The sequence below is a fragment of the Erythranthe guttata genome, chromosome 13 (assembly GCF_056151865.1).
Source record: "Erythranthe guttata isolate IM_541 chromosome 13, IM_541, whole genome shotgun sequence".
In the NCBI taxonomy this organism is placed as follows: Eukaryota; Viridiplantae; Streptophyta; class Magnoliopsida; order Lamiales; family Phrymaceae; genus Erythranthe; species Erythranthe guttata.
The window spans coordinates 14,757,739-14,782,142 of NC_142545.1; the positions used below are offsets into that span (position 1 = coordinate 14,757,739).

Here is a 24,404-nt window from a genome sequence, read left to right on the forward strand (position 1 = left end):
TCAAACTTCATATAATTGAAGATCAAGTAGTCAATTGGTCCAATTATGAAGGAAAATCATTTAAGTAGAAGATTTGCGTGGAGCAAAGGAAAGCTGTATTCATACACACCTACGTGTTTCAGTTTTTCTCACTTGCAGTTGCAGACAAGATTGACTTAAAGCAAGTATAGCTAGCTGTCATTCCAAAAACAAGAATGAATTAAATTCGGGCAAATTGATGATTTAGCATTTTTAAAACGTCGTTTGTTATCGACTTTTTTCTTCGTGTTCAAAACCGAGTTTAATAAAGCAGAAATGCAAGTATAAACTTTTGAAGTTCATAAATTATATACTCGATTCCTGTTCGGTTCTAGTTGATTTCCGTCAAATTGTACAATTTCGATCTCGCAATGTAGGTTATAATCCATCTTTCGTCAAGTCATTGCTCCAGTCTTTTCGGTTAATTGATCCTTTTTACTGGTGGAAAGCAGTAAAAGGTATTAAAAATGTTATACAAACCACATCTTAGATATTAGTACACTAGTTTCTGTAAATAGAAACTACAACGAGGATTGTCTAAACGGGAATTTGAACATTGTGTATTTGTTTGATTTAGACATGTACTGAACATATGTGTAACATATAGTAATCTACTATTCGGCACCAAACTCAAATCTTTAAAACAGCGCCAACGGGCATTTATAACAATCGAGACAGGACACACTGAATCTGGTAATGCACGCAACGTATGTTTATCGTATTCTTTAACAAGTTGTTTCATTTAAAATAGTTCTTCCATTAGAGCCCCCCAATAAGGTAGAGGACTAGTTGGATTTTTCTGCTATTTAAATAATTATTACATGCATGGAAGATAAATACATATAAATAGAGATAGATATAAGGTAGCCATTTGCAGAGAAATATAATGGATTTGAGTAGAGAAAAATCAGCAAAAGTCGGGTTCTATAAGCTTTTCCGTTATGCAGATAAATTTGATATTATTTTGATGATTATCGGGAGCGTAGGAGCCATTGCAAATGGCGCTTCGCAGCCTATTAGTACACTTACATTTTCCCAACTTGTTAATTCTTTGGCCCAGCCAAATCATACCCAACTCCTCCATCAAGTTTCTAAGGTGTGCGTGCGTGCGTGTGCGCGCGCGTGCGCGTATGTGTGTGTGTGAAATTGTAGAGTAATAGCTTGTGGCCATACTAATTACTAAATGTGGTTTATTTTTAATTATTTGCAGGTGTCTCTTAAGATTTTATTCATAGCTATTGGTGGAGGGATTGCCGGATTTCTACGTAAGTTCATTTAAACACCGGCATGCATGTGTAATTAACTAATTCAAGAATCAAGATGTACGATGTTAATTACTTCAAACCGATTGAAAACATTATTATTATGAATAAACGTTTCGTAATATTTTATAAATAATCAATGCAGAGGTAAGCTGTTGGATGGTGTCTGGTGAGAGGCAATCGAGTCGAATAAGAGCTCTGTACTTGAAAGCATTACTAAGGCAAGAAACCTCATTCTTCGACACCGAAACCTCAACCGGAGAAGTGATGAACACTATTTCCGGACATAACATTCTCATTCAAGACGCCATGGGAGAAAAGGTAAATCTTTCATCAATCATCACAACTCTTGCTTGCTTTTTCCGACATCCGATTTTACTTTAAAAAAAAAGAAAAAAATAATGAATTTATTTGATGGCAGGTTGGAAAGTTCATAGAATTTGCATCAACCTTCATTTCGGGGTTCATTATTGCGTTCGCACGAGGGTGGCTTTTGTCGGTAGTTTTACTGTCATGTGTTCCGGCAATCGTCCTGATCGGAGGATCCCTTGCCTTGTTAACTTCAAACATGTCAGCAAATGGACAAGCAGCTTATGCAGAAGCTGGAAATGTAGTGGATCAAACACTTGGAGCTATTAGAACAGTATGTAATAAAAAAAAAATTAAAAAAAAAGAAAAAAAAAAACCGTCAAAAATTAAAATTTTTTCATCTTCTAATTCCACGGTATACATTTTCGTGTTATAGGTTGCATCATTCTGCGGAGAGACGCAAGCAATTGCCAAGTACAACAAAAAGCTGGAAATCGCTTATCAAGCTAGTGCCAAACAAGGGCTGGTTTCAGGGATTGGACTCGGTTCGATGCTATTAATTACCTTTACGAGCTACGCGTTTGCTGTATGGTATGGATCAAGGCTGATCATAGACAAAGGGTATAACGGTGGAGATGTCGTTAACGTAATTCTCGCAATCATGGTTGCTGGATCGTAAGTTATTCAATCATGTCTTATAAAAAAAAAAAAAGATTTTTCGAATGTCTTGAAAAGGATTTTATATGAAAAAATGTTTCTTGAAATATATAATTAATCAGGTCACTGGCCCAGACTTCTCCATGCCTCGGTGCATTTTCAGCAGGGCAGGCTGCAGCATGCAAGATGTTCGAGGTTATAAACCGTAAACCTCTAATCGATACATGCGACAAAAGTGGAATTGTATTGGAAAATCTTGAAGGCGAAATCGAATTCAAAGATGTTCATTTCAGCTATCCATCGAGGCCGGACGTGCAGGTTTTTTCCGGGCTCTCGTTAAGTGTTCGTAAAGGGAAAACGTTAGCTTTGGTGGGGCAGAGTGGGAGTGGGAAATCGACCATTATCAGTTTGCTTGAGAGGTTTTATGATCCCGATTTCGGAAAGATTCTAATAGATGGTATTGATTTGAACAAGTATCAGCTAAGATGGATAAGAGAGAAAATGGGGCTCGTTAGCCAAGAGCCCGTTTTGTTTTCGACCACTGTGAAGGAAAATATACTATACGGCAAACCTTGTGCTACTGACGAAGAGATTACATCTGCAGTAGAGCTTGCTAATTGCGCGAAATTTATCGACAAGCTACCTAACGTAATCTTGCTTCTTTTTCCTTTTTGAACGTATATAATTAGTTGTTTGGTTTCGATTAATGACTAGAGAGGTTCTGTTTTTACTACAGGGGATTGATACAATGATGAGCGAAAACGGGACGCAGCTATCTGGAGGGCAAAAGCAAAGAATTGCTATTGCCAGAGCTATTTTGAAAAACCCGAGAATTCTTCTTCTGGACGAAGCAACGAGTGCTCTGGATGCAGCGTCTGAACGCAGAGTACAGTATGCTCTCGAGAAAGTTATGCCCGATCGAACGACTGTGGTTGTTGCTCACCGCTTATCCACTGTTAAAAATGCTCATCTTATAGCTGTGTTACATGCTGGGAAACTTGTTGAGCAAGGTAAAAGTATTACTTATTACTCGCACCATTCCTTAATAATCGTCTCTTTTCACATTTGCACAAGTACTAAGCAACTCGATAAATGTAGCTTGATTTTAGGAAATTAGCGCATAAAAATGAACCTTTATCATTTTAGCTACAAAGTGAAGTTACTTATATTATCTTTAACTCAATATAGGAACTCATGACGACTTGATTCAAATCCCCGACGGGGCATATCACCAGCTTCTTTACATGCAAGAGGGAAACAAGAGTGGACATATTACCAATGTAGCAAAATTGGATCCAATATCAAATAAAACAGATTCCTCGATTATGTCTTCGGGCAAGAAATTATCGAAAAGGTTTTCATCAAGCATAGGATCGTTGAGTAACCGGTGCTTTAGCTTCGGACACGACACTAAAACTACAGACGAGGCAGTTGAAATATACGAAACGGATGTGAAAAACGAAAAGAACGTATCAATTAAACGCTTGGCCTATTTAAATACACCCGAGTTACCAGCTCTGCTCATTGGATCCTTAGCTGCAGCTGTACACGGTGCAGCTTTCCCTGTATTCGGACTCTTAATAGCAACAGCATTTGGAATATTCTTCGAAACGCCAGAGGAACTAAATAAGGACTCTCGATTTTGGGCTTTAATTTTCATAGCCGTCGGGGCAGTAGTTTTCGTTGCAGCTCCTGTTCAGAACTATATGTTTGGAGTTTCAGGTGGTAAACTGGTACAGAGAATCCGATCCTTGCTATTCGAGAAGGTACTTCACCAAGAAATTAGTTGGTTCGACGACCTTGCTAACTCGAGGTACACACGTTTGATTAAAATTAACTCCAGTTAGTTTTTCTTTTTTTCGTTTTTCCCGTGTGAAATATTTTTGTTTGATGCTCAGTGGCGCAGTGGGAGCAAGGCTGTCTAGCGATGCGTCAACTGTGAAAAGCCTTGCGGGCGACACGCTGGCGTTAGCTGTACAAAATGTAGCAACCACGATAGTAGGTCTCTCGATAGCTTTCATGACAAACTGGAAGCTAGCACTCACTGTCGTAATAGTTGTACCGCTTATGCTCGTAGAAGGATACTTCCGAATGAAACTCGTGAAGGAAGGTACTAACAAGGTAGGTTGTACTTTTTTGTTCCGAGGCGCGTTTCTTGAAAATCCAGCACAAGTGCAATACAAATAAATATAATTTTTTTTTTTGTTAATATATGAAGGTGATATTTGAAGAAGCAAGTCAAGTTGCAAGCGATGCGATTAGAGGCATTAGAACTGTTGCATCCTTCTCTGCCGAGGATAAAGTGATGGAGATGTACCGAAGAAAATGTAAAGCTCCAAAACGGCAAGGAGTTTGGTACGGGGTTGCGGGTGGGGCCAGTTTAGGCTTCGCTAATTTCGTATTGTTCTCTATATACGCATTCTGTTTCTACGTCGGAGCTGTCCTCACAAACCGTGGACAAGCAACGTTCGGTGAAGTCTTTAAGGTAAAAAAAAACCAAACAAAAAAAGACAACCTTAAAGTTTACAAAACTTATGGATAATAAATATTGCAGGTTTTTTTTGCATTACAAGTGTCATCTCTAGGCATTGCACAGAGCAGCACACTCCTAGCAGATTTCAACAAGTTCAAGAACTCGGCTGCATCCGTATTCGAAATCCTCGACCGGAAATCACTGATCGACTCGCGTGGTTGCGACGGTCTAAAACTCGACAATTTAAAAGGTGATATAAAATTCCAACACGTTAGCTTCAAATACCCCACACGGCCCGATATTCAAATCTTCAAGAATCTGAGCTTGCACATATCATCTGGAAAGGTATTGTTCGATTCTTGCTCCTTAACTTACGAACATAGCATATATCGATGATGCTCGAGCATTAGTATATTGATTTTTTTTTTTTTAAAATATTTTGTCAGACATGTGCTCTTGTAGGAGAAAGTGGAAGTGGTAAGTCAACTGTAATAAGTCTACTACAGAGGTTTTATGATCCAGACAGTGGTCACATATATTTGGATGGCGTCGAAATTCGAAAACTCAATCTAAAATGGCTAAGGCAACAAATGGGGCTTGTGGGCCAGGAGCCGATACTTTTCAACGAGACGATCCGAGAAAATATCTCTTACGGTTACTCGAAAACGCCAACCGAAGAAGAGATTGTTAGTGCAGCAAAAGCTGCACATGCACACGAGTTCATATCAGCATTGCCCGAGGGGTACGATACATGTGTTGGAGAAAATGGGGCTCGGTTATCGGGGGGCCAAAAGCAACGCATAGCAATTGCGAGGGTGGTTTTGAAAGATCCGAAGATTCTGTTGCTCGACGAGGCAACTAGTGCTTTGGATGCCGAGTCGGAGCATTTTGTGATGCGTGCGTTGGAGAGGGTTAGGGTTAGGAAAACTAGCGTGGTTGTGGCTCATCGGTTAACCACGGTTAAGTGTGCAGATGTGATTGCTGTGGTGAAAGATGGTTTGGTTGTTGAGGAAGGTACACATGATTTGCTCATGGGGATTCCTTTTGGTGTTTATGCCACTTTAGTTTCTGTTACTGGGAATTCCAACTGACAAGTTTACGAAAAAAAACCCTTTTCGTTTGCATAATTACAACTACCTTCCTCAATTATGTATTTTTTTTTTTAAAAAACCCTTCATTCAGTAGATATATTTGACACCGTAAAGATGAACGTGTAATACAATACATAGTCGAGATAATAATTACCAAAACATGAGGGAGTTTTCGTAATTTGACCTTATCTTAAGGGGTTGGTCGTAATTTGCCGTATTTTGTATGAAGTGATGTATGTTTTATATTTAATTGAAGACGTAAGTGTCTGTTAAAAGCAGTGTTCTAAAAATCGGCCGAGGCGGCCGATTAATCGGTCGCCGAGGCGGAGGCGGTCCAAAACCTTTACGATTTTAGTGTAAAGGTTTGAAAATTCAGTTTTTTGCCTGTGAGGCGGTTTGAGGCGGTCCGAGGCGGTCAAACCTTTAAGGTGGGTCAAACTTCGGTGGCAAAAATCGGCAAAAAATCGGTCAAAAATCGGTTTTATTTATTTATTTATAAATCAAAATAAAAGTTGGGATTTTAATAAAAAAAAATGAGTTTATGCTTTATTTTGTTTATGTTAATTATTATTGTTAAAGAACTAATGATGTATGCCAAGAATGTATGTAAATTCAAAAAAAAATGTCTTTTTATTTATATTTTATAAGGATATTTATGTATTATGATCTTATTATTATTAAACTTTTATTATGTTATTAGAATATATACATGATCGAAATATAACTATGTTTAAATATTTTTTATCTATGTTTTGAGTATTTATAAATAATATCTACAAATATATTATATTAAATTTTAAAAACCGATTTATTTCCGATTTATCACCGATTAATCACCGCCGCACCGATTAATCGTGAGTCGGTGCCTGACCAATTCGGACCCGATTACCGATTTTTACAACCTTGGTTAAAAGTCCAGTCCACAAAAAATAGCACATAACCACTAATTTGACCCACTTCATAGAAACAAGATAAAATCAATAGCCCATTAAAGAATTAATTAAATATATTTTCATTTTATTCTCATTTCATACAACAACAATTAACTTTTTTCCCGCCAAATGGCTTATACCTCTTAAACTCATATTACAGGTACACAAAATTAATGGTTGAATTTTTTTAATTTTACAATGTGCATCTATGTGACCTAACCTATTTATAATATATATATATATATATATATATATATATATATATATATATATATATACACAACGGTAACTAGGAATTGGAAGAGGAAAATAATCAAATACTCTTTAATTACACTATCTTAGGGAATCTGTATATGATTAACCTATTTTTCAAAAGAATTCAGTCTCTTATTTCCATAGATGATGTTTCTTTTTACTTTTAGGTCTTAGAGCCCTTGAGAGCGATGATTATCGGCACTCCTGTCGAAGATGCTCGTCATCTTGCTCAACGATATAGTAAAATGAGACAGGAAGCCGAGGCACAGGTAATCAGAAAATGCACGAGTTTATTATATACCAGAATGTTCCAAAATGCAGGTTTTGAAATCCTATGGTGGTGGTGATTTATATGATTCAACTTACTCGAAGCGAATTATATGCAGGCGACAGAAGTTTCTAGAAGACAAGCACGTGTGAGGGAATCTACTATTCCTGAAAACCGTGGCAAAGTTGCATACAGCGGAAACTAGAATGCATGAACTCAGAGGTTTACTATATACTAGTCTATTACATTCTTTACCTGATGGGCTGATTCTTGCCATTTTTTTTCTCTTTTTGCAGGCGTTGCATGCTTTTGATGATGCATCGGAGAAGGAACTAATAAGCTTGGCAGTGGGGGAATTTCGTTGTTGTGCGAAAGGTAGCATACCTTCCTCTTTATCTTGTTATGCTCTCTTTTAACATTGTGTCATAGCATGTCGTTTATTGCGTGTTTGGCCTGATGCATATGTTAGCATATGGTAATAGACATCACCACTACACGGACCTAGACCGGAATTGGCCCATGGTAGTTAATAGGGTCAGCTTGTTAATGGCTCATCTATGTACGAGTTTGACTGTTGAAGATCCTGATAATTTGACCGTTGAAGATCAACGTATAAGATTAGTAAACCGTTAGTCAACAGTCAAGCTTTGACCGAACCGACGGGGTGAACCATCTATGTGTGTTTAGGTGCCGAACTCAGATCAAACTACTCGATATTTGGTTCGAGATCGCTCATTAAAAGCTCTTTTGAATACGAGCTCGATTAAAAATAAATGATAAAATATGTATAAAAAATCAAGCTACTCAAGCTATAGTCATGGTCAGCTCGATTAAAGCTCGTCTAGCTCCACTCGAATGCTTATCAGAGCAAACTCAAACACAACCTTAAAAGCTTGATAAATGATCGAACAAGCTTGAACAACGATGTGTTTTCCTCAATTTGATTCATTTTGCATTCTTATATATGTGTAACCGCCAAATCGAATTAGAATCGGTGGTTCCAAATCCTAACTAGACCTAGACATGTCAACTGTTCCGTGTTGACCCTGACCCAATCCGTAGTCAACACATCCAGGGGCGAGTCCACCCAAGGGCTAGGGTGGACTCAAGCCCCCCCTCACTTCCCAAATTTTTACTATTATATATATATATATATATATATATATATATATATATATATATATATATATATATATATATATATATATATATATATATATATATATATATATATATATATTCTATTTAATTTTTTAGTCAATTCAATTATATTATGGGTAAATTACAAACACCCCCCTGAGGTATGGTCAAATTACAAAAACACCCCTCTTGTTTGGATAATTACAACCAACCCCTCAACTCCTCAAATTTAGTGGAATCTTCGAGATTATATGGAATATTATCACTTTTGTACTCGTTTTATCCCATTCGAACTCTACATTTTGAAGCAAGATGATCATAATATGTGATTTTTAGCTTGTATATATCAGTTTGTGGTGTATCGGAAACTGTATTTTTACACAAAACGAGTACAAACTAGAGCACATTTTACGGAACCTAGATGATTATGTTGAATTTGGCACCATAAGGGTGGAGGTGTAAGAAAAAAATCATAGTTGAGGGGGTAGATGTAATTATCCAAACAAGAAGGGGATTTTTGTAATTTGACCATACCTCAGGGGGGTGTTTGTAATTTACCCTTATATTATTTAAGCCCACTTATTTTTAGTCCACTTATTCAAAGCCCCCCATGTATATTCTATTTATTTTTTTAGTCTATTTAATTAATCCTATATATATATATATATATATATATCCTATTTTTCTTTTAGTCTGTTCAATTATATTTTATATATATATACATATATACTCTATTTAATTTTTAGTCTATTTAATTATATTATTTAAGCCCACTTATTTTTAGACCACTTACTCAAAACCCTCCATCACCTCATGTATGACTTGCTCTCATCTTCTATTTCTCAAGTTCATTACGTTTCTTGAAAAAAAAAAACTTTGTTCTCTCTCACAGTCACACTAATAGCGGTTAAATTGCCATCCACCGACGATCATTTTAGCATTTGACAACTTCTCTGTGTCAATTTGATAATCGACTTGATATTCATGTTTCTTAAATTTTCATAGCAATTTAGCTTTCGCGGTTTTGGTATTATCTTCTGAAAGTGAAGGAAAAAAAATTCATATCGAATTTTCATCTCAAATTTCTTTCGTAGCAAAATTTTTTTCGGGGGCGCTGCCCCCGAACCCCCGTGTGTTTAAGCCCCCCCTCACTAAACTTTCTGGCCTCGCCACTGAACACATCCCATTACTGGAAGCGTAACTGTGTCTGTACTTTAAGGGTCGGTCAAGGGTCCATATTTTTCTGACCCGTAACCGCCAGGTTCCTATTTTTTTGAACAATATTAGTAATAGTAATATTAATAATAATAATAATAATTTTATTATTATAATGATGATAGATGATAGATAATAATGATGATGATGATGATGATGATAGATCATATATGATAGATGATAGATGATGATGATGATAGATGATAGATGATAGATGATAGATGATGGATGATGGATGATAGAGCATAGATGAACGATGAACGATGGACGATGGACGAAAACGATAACGATTGATAGTGATAATGATAATGATAATAAAATACAAAGAATTTCGACCAGTGAACGGATATAATTATCGTGTGTTTCAAGGGCCAGTGAAGGGCCGAGAATCGGAATATACTGTGGACATGTCTAACTGGACCTTTACTCCAACCGTGAATTGTAAGTTTGGACATGTAAATCGACGGTTCACGGCCCAGTCTTTTGCTGTTGGAAAGCAGAAATATGTATTCAAAATCTTATATAAACCAAATGTTAAATATTAGTACACTACCACAAAAATATGGTAGAATAATAGTTTTTAGGCCAAATCCCATTGTTAGTCCCTCATCTTTAAATTTCATCCCACTATAGTCCCTCATCTCTTAAATGCACCATTATAGGCCCTCATCTCTCAAATCCATCTCATTCTCATCCTTCATTTCACGGGTCCGTCAAAATTGACGGCAAATCAATCAAAAAATTAAGACACATTCCACTACATAAGGGCAAAACTGGTAAAATACTTGTATAACCTAGTACTCAGCTCATTGAGAGGGAATTGTAGAGAACGATTGAGAAATTGGGAGGGAAAGGGAGAATAATTGAGAAATTTGGAGGGAAAGAGAAAGCAATTGAGAATTAAGAGGGAAAGAGAGAACGACATATTTTCAGTAGAAGAACGAGAATTGAGAGAGAATTGGGGGTTTTCAAAGATTTGAAAGCTTAATGTTGCTTCGTAAAAGAGGGGATTCTTCTTCACCTGGTTACAATAAGTTTTTCCACAACTTTCTTTTTACCTTCTTGTTTGTTTTGATTTCTCAAGTGACTTTCTTTGGTAGAATTAATGTCTATTGAATATGCTATATGATAACGATGAATAGACAACTCAATAAATTTTGTATCATATGCAGGGCCAGATAGTGTATATTTTACAATTAAGGTTTACTGTTACCCCCTTAATCGGTGATATCGGTAATGGCTCGAGTGTGGCCGAGCCATGACCGATAAATGGTGCCAAGTGGGGATTGGCACAAGGCAGCCACACAATCGGCCAATGAGTGGTCGAATGATCGGCAAGCATTCGGGGTGTTTGACCGAGAAAGCATGGATCGGCTTGATTCAAGTGGGAACGGTGATCGATATTACTTGTGGCTGGCACGGGCGTTGCTCGGTAGCAAAGACGGACAAAGCGTGTGCAATAATCGGCATGTGGCCGATAACGTGGGCAAACGAACGTTCGAGGGAAATCGACCACGACTTGACAAGTGTGGGCAAAATTGGCAAGGCAAACAAGCCAGCCCGATGAGCGGGCGTGCCGATGACCGTGTGGGCAAAGAACTGGCAAGTAATCGGTAAAGGGAAGCTAAAGTGCGGAAAAGGCAAGGCAGATGGGCTGCCTAGCAACCGGCCGGGCTGTTTGGGCCGTTTGGCGCGCGTTCGCGGGCTCGATCAAGTTGGGCTTCGGAAATCAGCCTTGTGGGCGGATTTGAGGAAGTTATGGAGCGGTTGAAGCCTGAAAATGCATGAAAACTGCCCCTTTATACTTGTAATAGTTGGCCAAGTGTCATGTTTGTATGCTGCCATGTGTCCTTAGGTAGTTTTGTGTGAAAACTACCTTTTCCTTGTATTTATTTGGCTATGAGTGCACAAATCCGAGGCATCTAGTATCATCTAGCATATGAGAGTTCAGATTGCAATTGTTGGGCAATTCTGAGTGAGGATTTTGTGTGTGCACCTTAGTCTCCTTTGTATTCGTTGTGGGAATTAATATAAAGGTTGGGCATTGCCTGTAAACGTGCTTGTGTGTTTGTTTTCCGCTGCATACTCTTGTTCTCGTTTACGTGGTTTGAAAAGACTCGGTGTTTGTACGTTTTGTACGAAGCGAATCGTGAGGAAGGCTGACTGGTTTGGTGGGCAAATCAGGCCGTACGGTGGGAAAATTTCGGTGATAAATTAACCCCTGTAACAGTTGGTATCAGAGCCAGGTTCAAGAGTTCTGAACGTGTTGCTGTTCGGCATGGCTGACGATTCTGGATCTTCGACAAATCCAAATCCGACTCGTGTGATGATGCTAGAGATGGAATCAAGGCTGCAACGTCTTGAAGCCTTGGTTGGGCCGCCCCTAGATCCAACGGATCCACCGATCTTACAAAGACTTGCTGATGGGAAGCGAGATATCGATCGTTTGTCAAGATCGTTGGACGATCTGCCCGAATTTGTGGAGGGCAGATTCACGTCCGTTGCTGAGGAGATGGGACTCCTCATTGATGCCGTTGAGACGAAGCTTGATGGGATGCTTACTGATCTTGCGGTGCTTAAGAGGGCTGTTCGTAATGAAGGCTCGAGTTTTGAGGGCAGAACATCGGGATCCAAGGTTCGTGTGCCGGAACCGACTGCGTTTGATGGTGTACGCAGCGCCAAAGAAGTCGAAAACTTCGTGTGGGATATGGAGAATTACTTCGAGGCAGCGAAGGTTCCGGATCGCGAGAAGGTGACCATTACAAGTATGTATCTTGTGGGTGATGCAAAGTTGTGGTGGCGTGCTCGTTTGTCAGACGATGCAAGTGCTAACCGAGTCAAGATCGAGACTTGGGAGGTGCTGAAACGGGAGTTGAAAGAGCAATTCCTACCTTGCAACGTGGGCTGGATTGCAAGGGAATCCCTTCGGCAATTGAAGCACAAGGGAACCGTGAGGGAGTATGTCAAGGATTTCAGTTCTCTGCTCCTTGACATACGTGACATGTCCGATGAAGATAAGCTGTTCAACTTCATGGCTGGATTGCAGCCATGGGCCCAAACCGAGTTGCGGAGACAAGGTGTGAAGGATCTGCCAAGTGCTATCTCGGCAGCGGACCGACTTGTCGATTACAAGGTGATGGGGGCCGATGATTCCGATAAGGAAGGCTCGAAGAGGGAGAAGTCCAAGGGGAAGAAGTTCGGTGGCAAGGGTGGTCGAAATTGGAAGCAAAAAGAAAGCGGTGATGGCGAGGGATCCACGGTGCATGCCAAGACCGGTGGACAGCCCGTCGTCAACAAACAGAACCGTGGGTGCTTTCTATGTGATGGCAACCACCGAATGAGTGACTGCCCTAAGAGGAGCAAGTTGAATGCTTTGATGCGGGAGTCCGATAGTGAGGAGTCGGACGAGACGAGGAGTGCGAATCCGATTCAGTTGTTGAGTGCTTTGGTCGTGGACAAGGCACCCAACGGCACCAAGGGCTTGATGTATGCCTCGGTGCTGATCAACGGCAAAGAAGTGAAGGCGATGGTTGACTCGGGAGCAACACACAACTTCGTTGCCGAGAGAGAAGTTAAGAAGTTGGGCTTGACTCTCTCGAAACATGCAAGTCAAATGAAGGCTGTAAATTCAGAGGCGGGGCCGGTGAAAGGCAGAACCGATGTCGATCTAGTGATCGGTTCTTGGAAAGGGCAGTGCGGATTGACTGCCGTACCACTTGATGATTTCGATGTGATATTGGGGCAAGAGTTCCTACTTGCTGCCAAGGCTGCGGTGATACCGTTTCTCGGAGGGTTGATGATTATGGACGAAGAGCGTCCATGCTTCGTTGAATGCTCGTACGTACCGAAAGCAAAGGCGGGAAAGAAACCGGTGGCGAGGTTGGCTGCGGTGCAATTGGAGGCAGAATCGAACGACGAGGAGTCATCGAGCCTAATTGCAGCCGTTGGAACCAAGACGGTGAATTCTCGGGCTGGTTTGCTTGTACGTGCGTTGCCGAGAAATGAGTCGAGGGCAGAAGGCAAGTTAAGGTATTCATTTGGGATTATGAATGGGCGTTGTGGCCTTACTTTTGTTCCAAGTTGCTGCCGTGTGTGGCACAACTCGTGGGTTCGAAATGTGGTATCTTCTGAATTTCGTGTGCATGTTGTTGGATTGTTTTTGGGCTGGTTTCTGTTGTGGATGAAATGGAAGCCTTGCTCGGGTGATTTCTATGGGCTGGAAGTCTCCTTTCTCGATCGGTGTGGCAATCGAGATAAAATACTAGTTGTGCCAAAAACTAGTATTTTCACTTGTGGTTGGGTGCTGCCGTTTGAACGTGACCGACGTTCGTTTTTCCGAGGGCTGAAAGAATTTGTGGGAAATTCGTGGGATCAGACTTGGGATATTTTGGGTTTCGATGAGGTGCTGGTGCTCAAGCACAGTCGAAGACGGTGGCAAGACAAGTGGAAAGCTGAAGCCGATGGTGTCGGTTCGACGAGGGCGTCGAACACCGTTGGTGGGGGAGGTCTGTTACCCCCTTAATCGGTGATATCGGTAATGGCTCGAGTGTGGCCGAGCCATGACCGATAAATGGTGCCAAGTGGGGATTGGCACAAGGCAGCCACACAATCGGCCAATGAGTGGTCGAATGATCGGCAAGCATTCGGGGTGTTTGACCGAGAAAGCAAGGATCGGCTTGATTCAAGTGGGAACGGTGATCGATATTACTTGTGGCTGGCACGGGCGTTGCTCGGTAGCAAAGACGGACAAAGCGTGTGCAATAATCGGCATGTGGCCGATAACGTGGGCAAACGAATGTTCGAGGGAAATCGACCACGACTTGACAAGTGTGGGCAAAATTGGCAAGGCAAACAAGCCAGCCCGATGAGCGGGCGTGCCGATGACCGTGTGGGCAAAGAACTGGCAAGTAATCGGTAAAGGGAAGCTAAAGTGCGGAAAAGGCAAGGCAGATGGGCTGCCTAGCAACCGGCCGGGCTGTTTGGGCCGTTTGGCGCGCGTTCGCGGGCTCGATCAAGTTGGGCTTCGGAAATCAGCCTTGTGGGCGGATTTGAGGAAGTTATGGAGCGGTTGAGGCCTGAAAATGCATGAAAACTGCCCCTTTATACTTGTAATAGTTGGCCAAGTGTCATGTTTGTATGTTGCCATGTGTCCTTAGGTAGTTTGTGTGAAAACTACCTTTTCCTTGTATTTATTTGGCTATGAGTGCACAAATCCGAGGCATCTAGTATCATCTAGCATATGAGAGTTCAGATTGCAATTGTTGGGCAATTCTGAGTGAGGATTTTGTGTGTGCACCTTAGTCTCCTTTGTATTCGTTGTGGGAATTAATATAAAGGTTGGGCATTGCCCGTAAACGTGCTTGTGTGTTTGTTTTCCGCTGCATACTCTTGTTCTCGTTTACGTGGTTTGAAAAGACTCGGTGTTTGTACGTTTTGTACGAAGCGAATCGTGAGGAAGGCTGACTGGTTTGGTGGGCAAATCAGGCCGTACGGTGGGAAAATTTCGGTGATAAATTAACCCCTGTAACATTTACCATGGTGGAGAATTTTTGGAGATTCCAAATAAAATTTATTTCGGAGGAGAAGTTGATTATATAGATTACATGGAATTTAATAAAATGTCTTTGTCAACAATTGATGAAGTTGGAAAATTGTTAGGGTTTCAAAATCTTATAGGCTTCTATTACAGAATACCAGGCTACGAAGATGATAAAGAATTAATTTTTATGCTAACGGATGAGGATGCATTTCAATTGGCAGAGTATGAAAAATATTACAGGGAAGTAGAAGTTTTTATATGCCAATCATACTCTAACCTTTTGCCAGAAGAATTTGCTGCCGAAAAGGATTTTGATAATATATTGAACGAGAAGGTTCAAGTTGAAGATGAATCGGAGTCAAGTGATCAAGAAAGCTTGTGTGACAGTGACTATGAAATGAGTGGAGAAGATGACATGATCTATGTGAAAAACATAGACCATGAAGCTGAATGGGATACTTCGATGCCAGGAACAGAAAAATATGAGAAAAATAATATAAGAGTTGAATCATCATATGTTGACAAAGAACTTGAGGTTAATGACTCATCAGATGATTACTTGTCAGATGATTTGCATAGTTTATGCATTGATGATGATGAGAATCGAGTAAAGTTGCCTCAATTTCCAAGATTCAATCGTGCAAAAGATATGGAAGATCCACAATTTAGGATCGGGATGGTGTTTACTGATGCAAATGAGTTCAAAGACGCAATAAGATCGCATGCAATCAAATGGTAGAGAAATATAAAAATTGTGAAGAATGACAAAGTCAGGTCAGAGCAAAATGCCAAGAGAAAAATTGTAATTGGGTTGTTCTTGCTTCTAAGCAAAGAAAATATACATATTTTTAGATAAGAACAATGGAAACAACTCATAAATGTGCAAGACTGTTGACAAGAAATAAATATATGACATCTAAAGTATTAAGTAATAAATACTTAGATGATTGGAGGATAAACACCGAGTGGAAGGTAGGAGACTTTCAGAAAAAAGTTCACAAGTATATGAATGTTGATATAAGCAGAAACCAATATTATAGGACCAAAGAAAGAGTTTGGAAGATGTTATATGGTCAATACAAAGACCAATATACCAGATTATATGATTATTGTGAAGAGCTTAGATTGACAAATCCAGGCTCAACTATTGTCTTAAAGACTGTGGAAAATAATGCAACAGGTGAAGAAAGCTTTCGGAGATTGTACATATGCTTTGAAGCATGTAAGCAGGGATTTAAACAGGGGTGCAGACCAATTGTGGGAGTTGATGGCTTCCATTTGAGAGGGACACATAAAGGAGTTCTATTGACAGTTGTTGGTATGTATCCTAGTAACTGTATATTTCCTATTTGCTATTGTGTGGCAGAGGGCGAACACAAAAGTTCATGGACTTGGTTTTTCGAATTATTGATAGAAGATCTAGCCATCTATGATCAAGAAAAATTGACCATTATATCAGATAGACAAAAGGTTTTTTTTTTTTTGTATGTTGTTAAATATCATTATTTGTTTTTTTGTATGTTGTTAAATATCAGTTAGAACAAGTGAAGGATGAATGCATAGTATGTATTGCTACGCATGCAGGGGATGGAAAATTTGAAGTGAGGGATATTTATGGTTCCAGATTTGCTGTAGATATTGATAACAAGACATGCTCTTGCAGAAAATGCGACTTGACAGGTATTCCTTGTACACATGGGGTATGTGCTATTGCATGGTCTGGGAGAATTCCAGAGGAATATGTTCATGAGTATTACTCGAAAGAAATGCATGTAAGAGCATATAAGCACATTATATATCCAGTCAAAGGTCCACAATATTGGCCACAAACCGGAAAAGCAATTGTCAGTGCACCTGGAACAATTAGATTACCTGGTAGGCCTAAAAATGCAAGAAAAAAGAAGCTGACGAGCATGGTCATTCTACCAAAGGACCACAAAAGCTGAAAAAAATAGGTCAAAAAACTCTATCTTGCAATGTATGTGGTAAAGATGGGCACAACATACTAACATGTTCTTCTAAAAAGAAGCAAATAAGGGAAAATAAAAGTACTTCATCAACTACTCATGTGTCTGCAATAAATTATACTAGTAATAGTATGGTTTCATTGAGTGTTGATGCAATTCTTGGTCAAGCAAAAGAACCACATAAGAAGAGGAAGATCAAGTGCAGTGTATGTTTCAAAGAGGGTCATAGAATAAATAAATGCGATACTCCAGCAACAAAAAATTGGAGAAATCTTGATTTTTATGCTCCTAACCACCAGTACATGCCACAAGAAGAATCAGAGTTACATGTATTATTAGCACAAGAAAATGTGAGTAAATTATTTTTCTTTGTGTCAGTCAGTACATGTATTTAGTAATAGTTTACTTGTTTTTTTTTTTTTTTTGAGCAAAGTAATAGTTTACTTTAAGTACTTATTCATTCACTTTTTATTGTTCTGGATATAAGTGGTTCAAAATGTAGAAAGTATTATTACAGTTACAGGGGCAAATTCAAGTCAAACTACTACCAATATTGGGGGAGTTTCAATCAAGACAAATTTTATTAAGCATGGCAAAAGATGTGTCACCTTGAAATCATTGCAGGGTGTTGCGAAATCAGAGCTTGCAAAGAAGAAAGTGGAAAATCAGAAGCGAGGAGAATGAGTACACTTACGAAATAACTTGTACTTTTAATTATCTTTTTGTTTTGAGGATAAATATGGACTATGGAGTATTTTTTATTTCACTAGCTATGTTTTGATGCTGGAATTTTGTTTGTAAAATAGGATATCTGATAGGTATGATTTCATCAGCATAGTTTGGAATTTTGTTTGTAAAATAGGATGTCTGATAGTCTTGATTTCATTAGCATGGTTTGTTACTAAGAAAATATATTATAATATATTTGGAAAAAAAAAATTGATTGTTCTGTTTTTTTAATTCTGTGTTGTAGTTCTATGAATTGTTTACAATACAAACCTCATTTTCTTTTACTTTTAGAGTTGCAATGAAGTACGTTTTTTTTTTTTAAGAAATTAGAAAAGTAAAATGTCCATAATATCCTTATTCTTAATTGATTTGGCTGACTTTCTATTAATAGTTGACAGTAGTTAATAGGAATGTGAAAGTGAGGATGAGAATGAGATGGATTTGAGAGATGAGGGACTATAGTGGGATGAAATCTAAAGATGAGGGACTAACAATGGGATTTGGCCTAGTTTTTACTACCACACGGTAGTGTAAGGTGTAAGATGTCAAATCGTAGTAAAAGGCTTTTTGGTACGATTTTACTAGGAATTTTCTCCGCAGCAAATGCCATTGCAAATAACGGATTTTTAACGTAGCAAAACGATTTGTAGTAAAAAAAAAAACCAATTTTTTTACTAGAGGTTGATCCGTAAATAGAAACTAAAAGTCGTCGTCCAACCAGATAATAGAGGACTTTTCTAAATCGGAATCCGAACATTATGAGTATTTATTTGATTTAGACATTTACCACATTTTTAGTGCCAACTGGCATTTATGACAATAAGTGAGACGGATGTTTATCACATTTTTAACACGTTGTAATTCATTTATAACAATTAGAGCCCCCCAATAATGTAGAGGACTACTTGGATTTTTTGCTATTTCATTATTTTTTACATGCATGGATAATAAATACATATAAATAGAGATATAAGGTAAGGTAGCCATTTAATTTGCAGAGAAATATAATGGATTTGAGTAGAGAAAAAACAGCAAAAGTTGGATTCTATAAGCTTTTTCGTTATGCTGATAAATTTGATGTTATTTTGATGATTATCGGGAGCATCGGAGCCGTTGCAAATGGCGCTTCGCAGCCTATTAGTACACTTACATTTTCCCAACTTGTTAATTCTTTGGCCCAGCCAAATCATACCCAACTCCTCCATCAAGTTTCTAAGGTGCGCGCACGCGCGCTCGTGTGTGAAATTGTGGAGTACTAATAGCTTGTGACCATACTAATTACTAAATGTGGTATAATTTTAATTATTTGCAGGTTGCTCTTAAGATTTTATTCATAGCTATTGGTGGAGGGATTGCCGGATTTCTACGTAAGTTCATTTAAACACCGGCATGCATGTGTAATTAACTAATTCAAGAATCAAGATGTACGATGTTAATTACTTCAAACCGATTGAAAACATTATTATTATGAATAAACGTTTCGTAATATTTTATAAATAATCAATGCAGAGGTAAGCTGTTGGATGGTGTCTGGTGAGAGGCAATCGAGTCGAATAAGAGCTCTGTACTTGAAAGCACTACTAAGGCAAGAAACCTCATTCTTCGACACCGAAACCTCAACCGGAGAAGTGATGAACACTATTTCCGGGCATAACATTCTCATTCAAGACGCCATGGGCGAAAAGGTAAATCTTTCATCAATCATCACACAACTCTTGCTTGCTTTTTCCGACATCCGATTTTACTTTAAAAAAAAATAAAAAAATAATGAATTTATTTGATGGCAGGTTGGAAAGTTCATAGAATTTGCATCAACCTTCATTTCGGGGTTCATTATTGCGTTCGCACGAGGGTGGCTTTTGTCGGTAGTTTTACTGTCATGTGTTCCGGCAATCGTCCTGACCGGAGGATCCCTTGCCTTGTTAACTTCAAACATGTCTGCAAATGGACAAGCAGCTTATGCAGAAGCTGGAAATGTAGTGGATCAAACACTTGGAGCTATTAGAACAGTATGTAATAAAATAAAAAAAACCGTCAAATATTAACATTTTTTCATCTTCTAATTCCACAGTATACGTTTCGTGTTATAGGTTGCATCGTTCTGCGGAGAGACACGAGCTATTGCCAAGTACAACAAAAAACTGGAAATCGCTTATAAAGCTAGTGCCAAGCAAGGGCTGGTTTCAGGGATCGGACTTGGTTCGATGCTATTAATTACCTTTACGAGCTACGCGTTTGCTGTATGGTATGGATCAAGGCTGATCATAGACAAAGGGTATAACGGTGGAGATGTCGTTAACGTAATTCTCGCAATCATGGTTGCTGGATCGTAAGTTATTCAACCATGTCTTAAAAAAAAACTGTTTTTTCGTATGTCTTGAAAAGGATTTTATATGAAAAAAAATGTTTCTTGAAATATATAATTAATCAGGTCACTGGCCCAGACTTCTCCATGCGTCGGTGCATTTTCAGCAGGGCAGGCTGCAGCATGTACGATGTTCGAGGTTATAAACCGTAAACCTCTAATCGATCCATGCGACAAAAGTGGAGTCGTATTGGAAAATCTTGAAGGCGAAATCGAATTCAAAGATGTTCATTTCAGCTATCCATCGAGGCCGGACGTGCAGGTTTTTGCCGGGCTCTCGTTAAGTGTTCGTAAAGGGAAAACGTTAGCTTTGGTGGGGCAGAGTGGGAGTGGGAAATCGACCATTATCAGTTTGCTTGAGAGGTTTTATGATCCCGATTTCGGAAAGATTCTAATAGATGGTATTGATTTGAACAAGTATCAGCTAAGATGGATAAGAGAGAAAATGGGGCTCGTTAGCCAAGAGCCCGTTTTGTTTTCGACCACTGTGAAGGAAAATATACTATACGGCAAACCTTGTGCTACCGATGAAGAGATTGCATCTGCAGTAGAGCTTGCCAATTGCGCGAAATTTATCGACAAGCTACCTAACGTAATCTTGCCTCTTTTTCCTTTTTGAACGTATATAATTAGTTGTTTGGTTTCGATTAATGACTAGAGAGGTTCTGTTTTTACTACAGGGGATTGATACAATGGTGAGCGAAAACGGGACGCAGCTATCTGGAGGGCAAAAGCAAAGAATTGCTATTGCCAGAGCTATTTTGAAAAACCCGAGAATTCTTCTTCTGGACGAAGCAACGAGTGCTCTGGATGCAGCGTCTGAACGCAGAGTACAGTATGCTCTCGAGAAAGTTATGCCCGATCGAACGACTGTGGTTGTTGCTCACCGCTTATCCACTGTTATAAATGCTCATCTTATAGCTGTGTTACATGCAGGGAAACTTGTTGAGCAAGGTAAAAGTATTACTTATTACTCGCACCATTCCTTAATAATCGTCTCTTTTCCCATTTGCACAAGTATTAAGCAACTCGATAAATGTAGCTTGATTTTAGGAAATTAGCGCATAAAAATGAACCTTTATCATTTTAGCTACAAATTGAAGTTACTTATATTATCTTTAACTCAATATAGGAACTCATGACGACTTGATTCAAATCCCCGACGGAGCATATCACCAGCTTCTTTACATGCAAGAGGGAAACAAGAGTGGACATATTACCAATGTAGCAAAATTGGATCCAATATCAAATAAAACAGATCCCTCGATTATGTCTTCGGGCAAGAAATTATCGAAAAGGTTTTCATCAAGCATAGGATCGTTGAGTAACCGGTGCTTTAGCTTCGGACACGACACTAAAACTACAGACGAGGCAGTTGAAATATACGAAACGGATGTGAAAAACGAAAAGAACGTATCAATTAAACGCTTGGCCTATTTAAATACACCCGAGTTACCAGCTCTTCTCATTGGATCCTTAGCTGCAGCTGTACACGGTGCAGCTTTCCCTGTATTCGGACTCTTAATAGCAACAGCATTTGGAATATTCTTCGAAACGCGGGATGAACTAAACAAGGACTCTCGATTTTGGGCTTTAATTTTCATAGCCGTCGGTGCAGTAGTTTTCGTTGCTGCTCCTGTTCAGAACTATATGTTTGGAGTTTCAGGTGGTAAGCTGGTGCAGAGAATCCGATCCTCGCTATTCGAAAAGGTACTTCACCAAGAAATCGCTTGGTTCGACGACCCTGCTAACTCGAGGTACATAACGTTTGATTAAAATTAACTCTAGTTAGTTTTTCTTTTTTTTTTTGTTTTTCCCGTGTGAAATATTCTGGTTTGATGTTCAGTGGCGCAGTGGGAGCAAGGCTGTCTAGCGATGCGTCGACTGTGAAAAGCCTTGCGGGCGACACGCTGGCGTTAGCTGTACAAAATGTAGCAACCACGATAGTAGGTCTCTCGATAGCTTTCATGACAAACTGGAAGCTAGCACTCACTGTCGTAATAGTTGTACCGCTTATGCTCGTAGAAGGATACTTCAGAATGAAACTCGTTAAGGAAGGTACTAACAAGGTAGGTTGTACTTTTCTGTTCCGAGGCGCGTTTCTTGAAAATCCAGCACAAGGGCAATACAAATAAATAATTTTTTTTTTGTTAATATACGAAGGTGATATTTGAAGAAGCAAGTCAAGTTGCAAGCGATGCGATTAGAGGCATTAGAACTGTTGCATCCTTCTCTGCCGAGGATAAAGTGATGGAGATGTACCGAAGAAAATGTAAAGCTCCAAAACGGCAAGGAGTTTGGTATGGGGTTGCGGGTGGGGCCAGTTTAGGCTTCGCTAATTTCGTATTGTTCTCTATATACGCATTCTGTTTCTACGTTGGAGCTGTCCTCACAAACCGTGGACAAGCAACGTTCGGTGAAGTCTTTAAGGTAAAGAAAACAAAAGAGAGACAACCTTAAAGTTTATAAACTAGTGAATGCAAATAGTAAAGTCTTATATTGCAGGTTTTCTTTGCATTACAAGTGTCATCTCTAGGCATTGCACAGAGCAGCACACTCCTATCAGATTTCAACAAGTTCAAGAACTCGGCTGCATCCGTATTCGAAATCCTCGACCGGAAATCACTGATCGACTCACGTGGTTCTGACGGTCTAAAACTCGACAATTTAAAAGGTGATATAAAATTCCAACACGTTAGCTTCAAATACCCCACACGGCCCGATATTCAAATCTTCAAGAATCTGAGCTTGCACATATCATCTGGAAAGGTATTCTTCGATTCTTGCTCCTTTAACTTACGAACATAGCATATATCGATGATGCTCGAGCTTTACTATATTCGGATAATTTTTTTTTGTCAGACATGTGCTCTTGTCGGAGAAAGTGGAAGTGGTAAGTCAACTGTAATAAGTCTACTACAGAGGTTTTATGATCCAGACAGTGGTCACATATATTTGGATGGTGTCGAAATTCGAAAACTCAATCTAAGATGGCTAAGGCAACAAATGGGGCTTGTGGGCCAGGAGCCGATACTTTTCAACGAGACGATCCGAGAAAACATCTCTTACGGTTATTCGAAAAACGCAACCGAAGAAGAGATTGTTAGTGCAGCGAAAGCTGCACATGCGCACGAGTTCATATCAGCATTGCCCGAGGGGTACGATACATGTGTTGGAGAAAATGGGGCTCGGTTATCGGGGGGGCAAAAGCAACGCATAGCAATTGCGAGGGTGGTTTTGAAAGATCCGAAGATTCTGCTGCTCGACGAGGCAACTAGTGCATTGGATGCCGAGTCGGAGCATTTTGTGATGCGTGCGTTGGAGAGGGTTAGGGTTAGGAAGACTAGCGTGATTGTGGCTCATCGGTTAACCACGGTTAAGTGTGCAGATGTGATTGCTGTGGTGAAAGATGGTTTGGTTGTTGAGGAAGGTACACATGATTTGCTCATGGGGATTCCTTTTGGTGTTTATGCCACTCTAGTTTCTGTTACTGGGAATTCCAACTGACAAGTTTACGAAAAAAAACCCTTTTCGTTTGCATAATTACAACTACCTTCCTCAATTATGTATTTTTTTAGAAAAAAAACCCTTCATTCAGTAGATATATTTGACACCGTAAAGATGAACGTGTAATACAATACATAGTCGAGATAATAATTACCAAAACATGAGGGCGTTTTCGTAATTTGACCTTATCTTAAGGGGTTGGTCGATATTTCCCGTAATTTGCCGTATTTTGTATGAAGTGATGTATGTTTTATATTTAATTGAAGACGCAAGTGTCTGTTAAAAGTCCAGTCCACAAAAATAGCCCAATAACCACCAATTTGGTCCACTTCATAAAACACAAGATAAAATCAATAGCCCATTAAATAATTAATTAAATATATTTTAATTTTATTCTCATTTCATTCAACAACAATTAACTTTTTTTCCCGCCAAATGGCTTATACCTCTTAAACTCATATTACAGGTACACAAAATTAATGGTTGGAACTTTTTTTAATTTTACAATGTCTAGCTGAATCTATGTGACCTAACCTATTTATAATCTCTCTCTCTCTCTCTCTCTCTCTCTCTCTCTATATATATATATATATATATATATATATATATATATATATATATATATATATATACAACGGTAGCTACGAACTGGAAGAGGAAAATAATCAAATACCCTT

At 39.1% G+C, this 24,404-nt stretch overlaps 3 protein-coding genes across 3 annotated transcripts; all 3 read left to right on the top strand.

Moving 5' to 3' along the window:
- Nucleotides 1-750: 750 nt before the first annotated feature.
- LOC105968410 (ABC transporter B family member 9) lies at nt 751-6,085 on the top strand. The gene is made up of 12 exons (XM_012993036.2): nt 751-1,114; nt 1,229-1,283; nt 1,426-1,601; nt 1,702-1,923; nt 2,026-2,264; nt 2,369-2,894; nt 2,983-3,256; nt 3,435-4,059; nt 4,145-4,367; nt 4,465-4,731; nt 4,801-5,064; nt 5,166-6,085. Exons 1-12 carry the CDS (start codon nt 905-907, stop codon nt 5,808-5,810), a joined length of 3,726 nt encoding a protein of 1,241 aa, XP_012848490.2. The 5' UTR covers nt 751-904; the 3' UTR covers nt 5,811-6,085.
- Nucleotides 6,086-16,068: 9,983 nt separating this feature from the next.
- On the top strand, nt 16,069-17,105 carry LOC148765997 (uncharacterized). Its single transcript, XM_088812467.1, has 3 exons — nt 16,069-16,477; nt 16,526-16,629; nt 16,695-17,105. The coding sequence occupies exons 1-3, from the start codon at nt 16,069-16,071 to the stop codon at nt 17,103-17,105; spliced, it is 924 nt and encodes a 307-aa protein (XP_088668593.1).
- Nucleotides 17,106-19,160: 2,055 nt separating this feature from the next.
- On the top strand, nt 19,161-23,907 carry LOC105969115 (ABC transporter B family member 9). Its single transcript, XM_012993854.2, has 11 exons — nt 19,161-19,222; nt 19,365-19,540; nt 19,643-19,864; nt 19,946-20,184; nt 20,287-20,812; nt 20,901-21,174; nt 21,353-21,977; nt 22,067-22,289; nt 22,384-22,650; nt 22,726-22,989; nt 23,083-23,907. The coding sequence occupies exons 2-11, from the start codon at nt 19,379-19,381 to the stop codon at nt 23,725-23,727; spliced, it is 3,447 nt and encodes a 1,148-aa protein (XP_012849308.2). The 5' UTR covers nt 19,161-19,222; nt 19,365-19,378; the 3' UTR covers nt 23,728-23,907.
- Nucleotides 23,908-24,404: the final 497 nt, after the last annotated feature.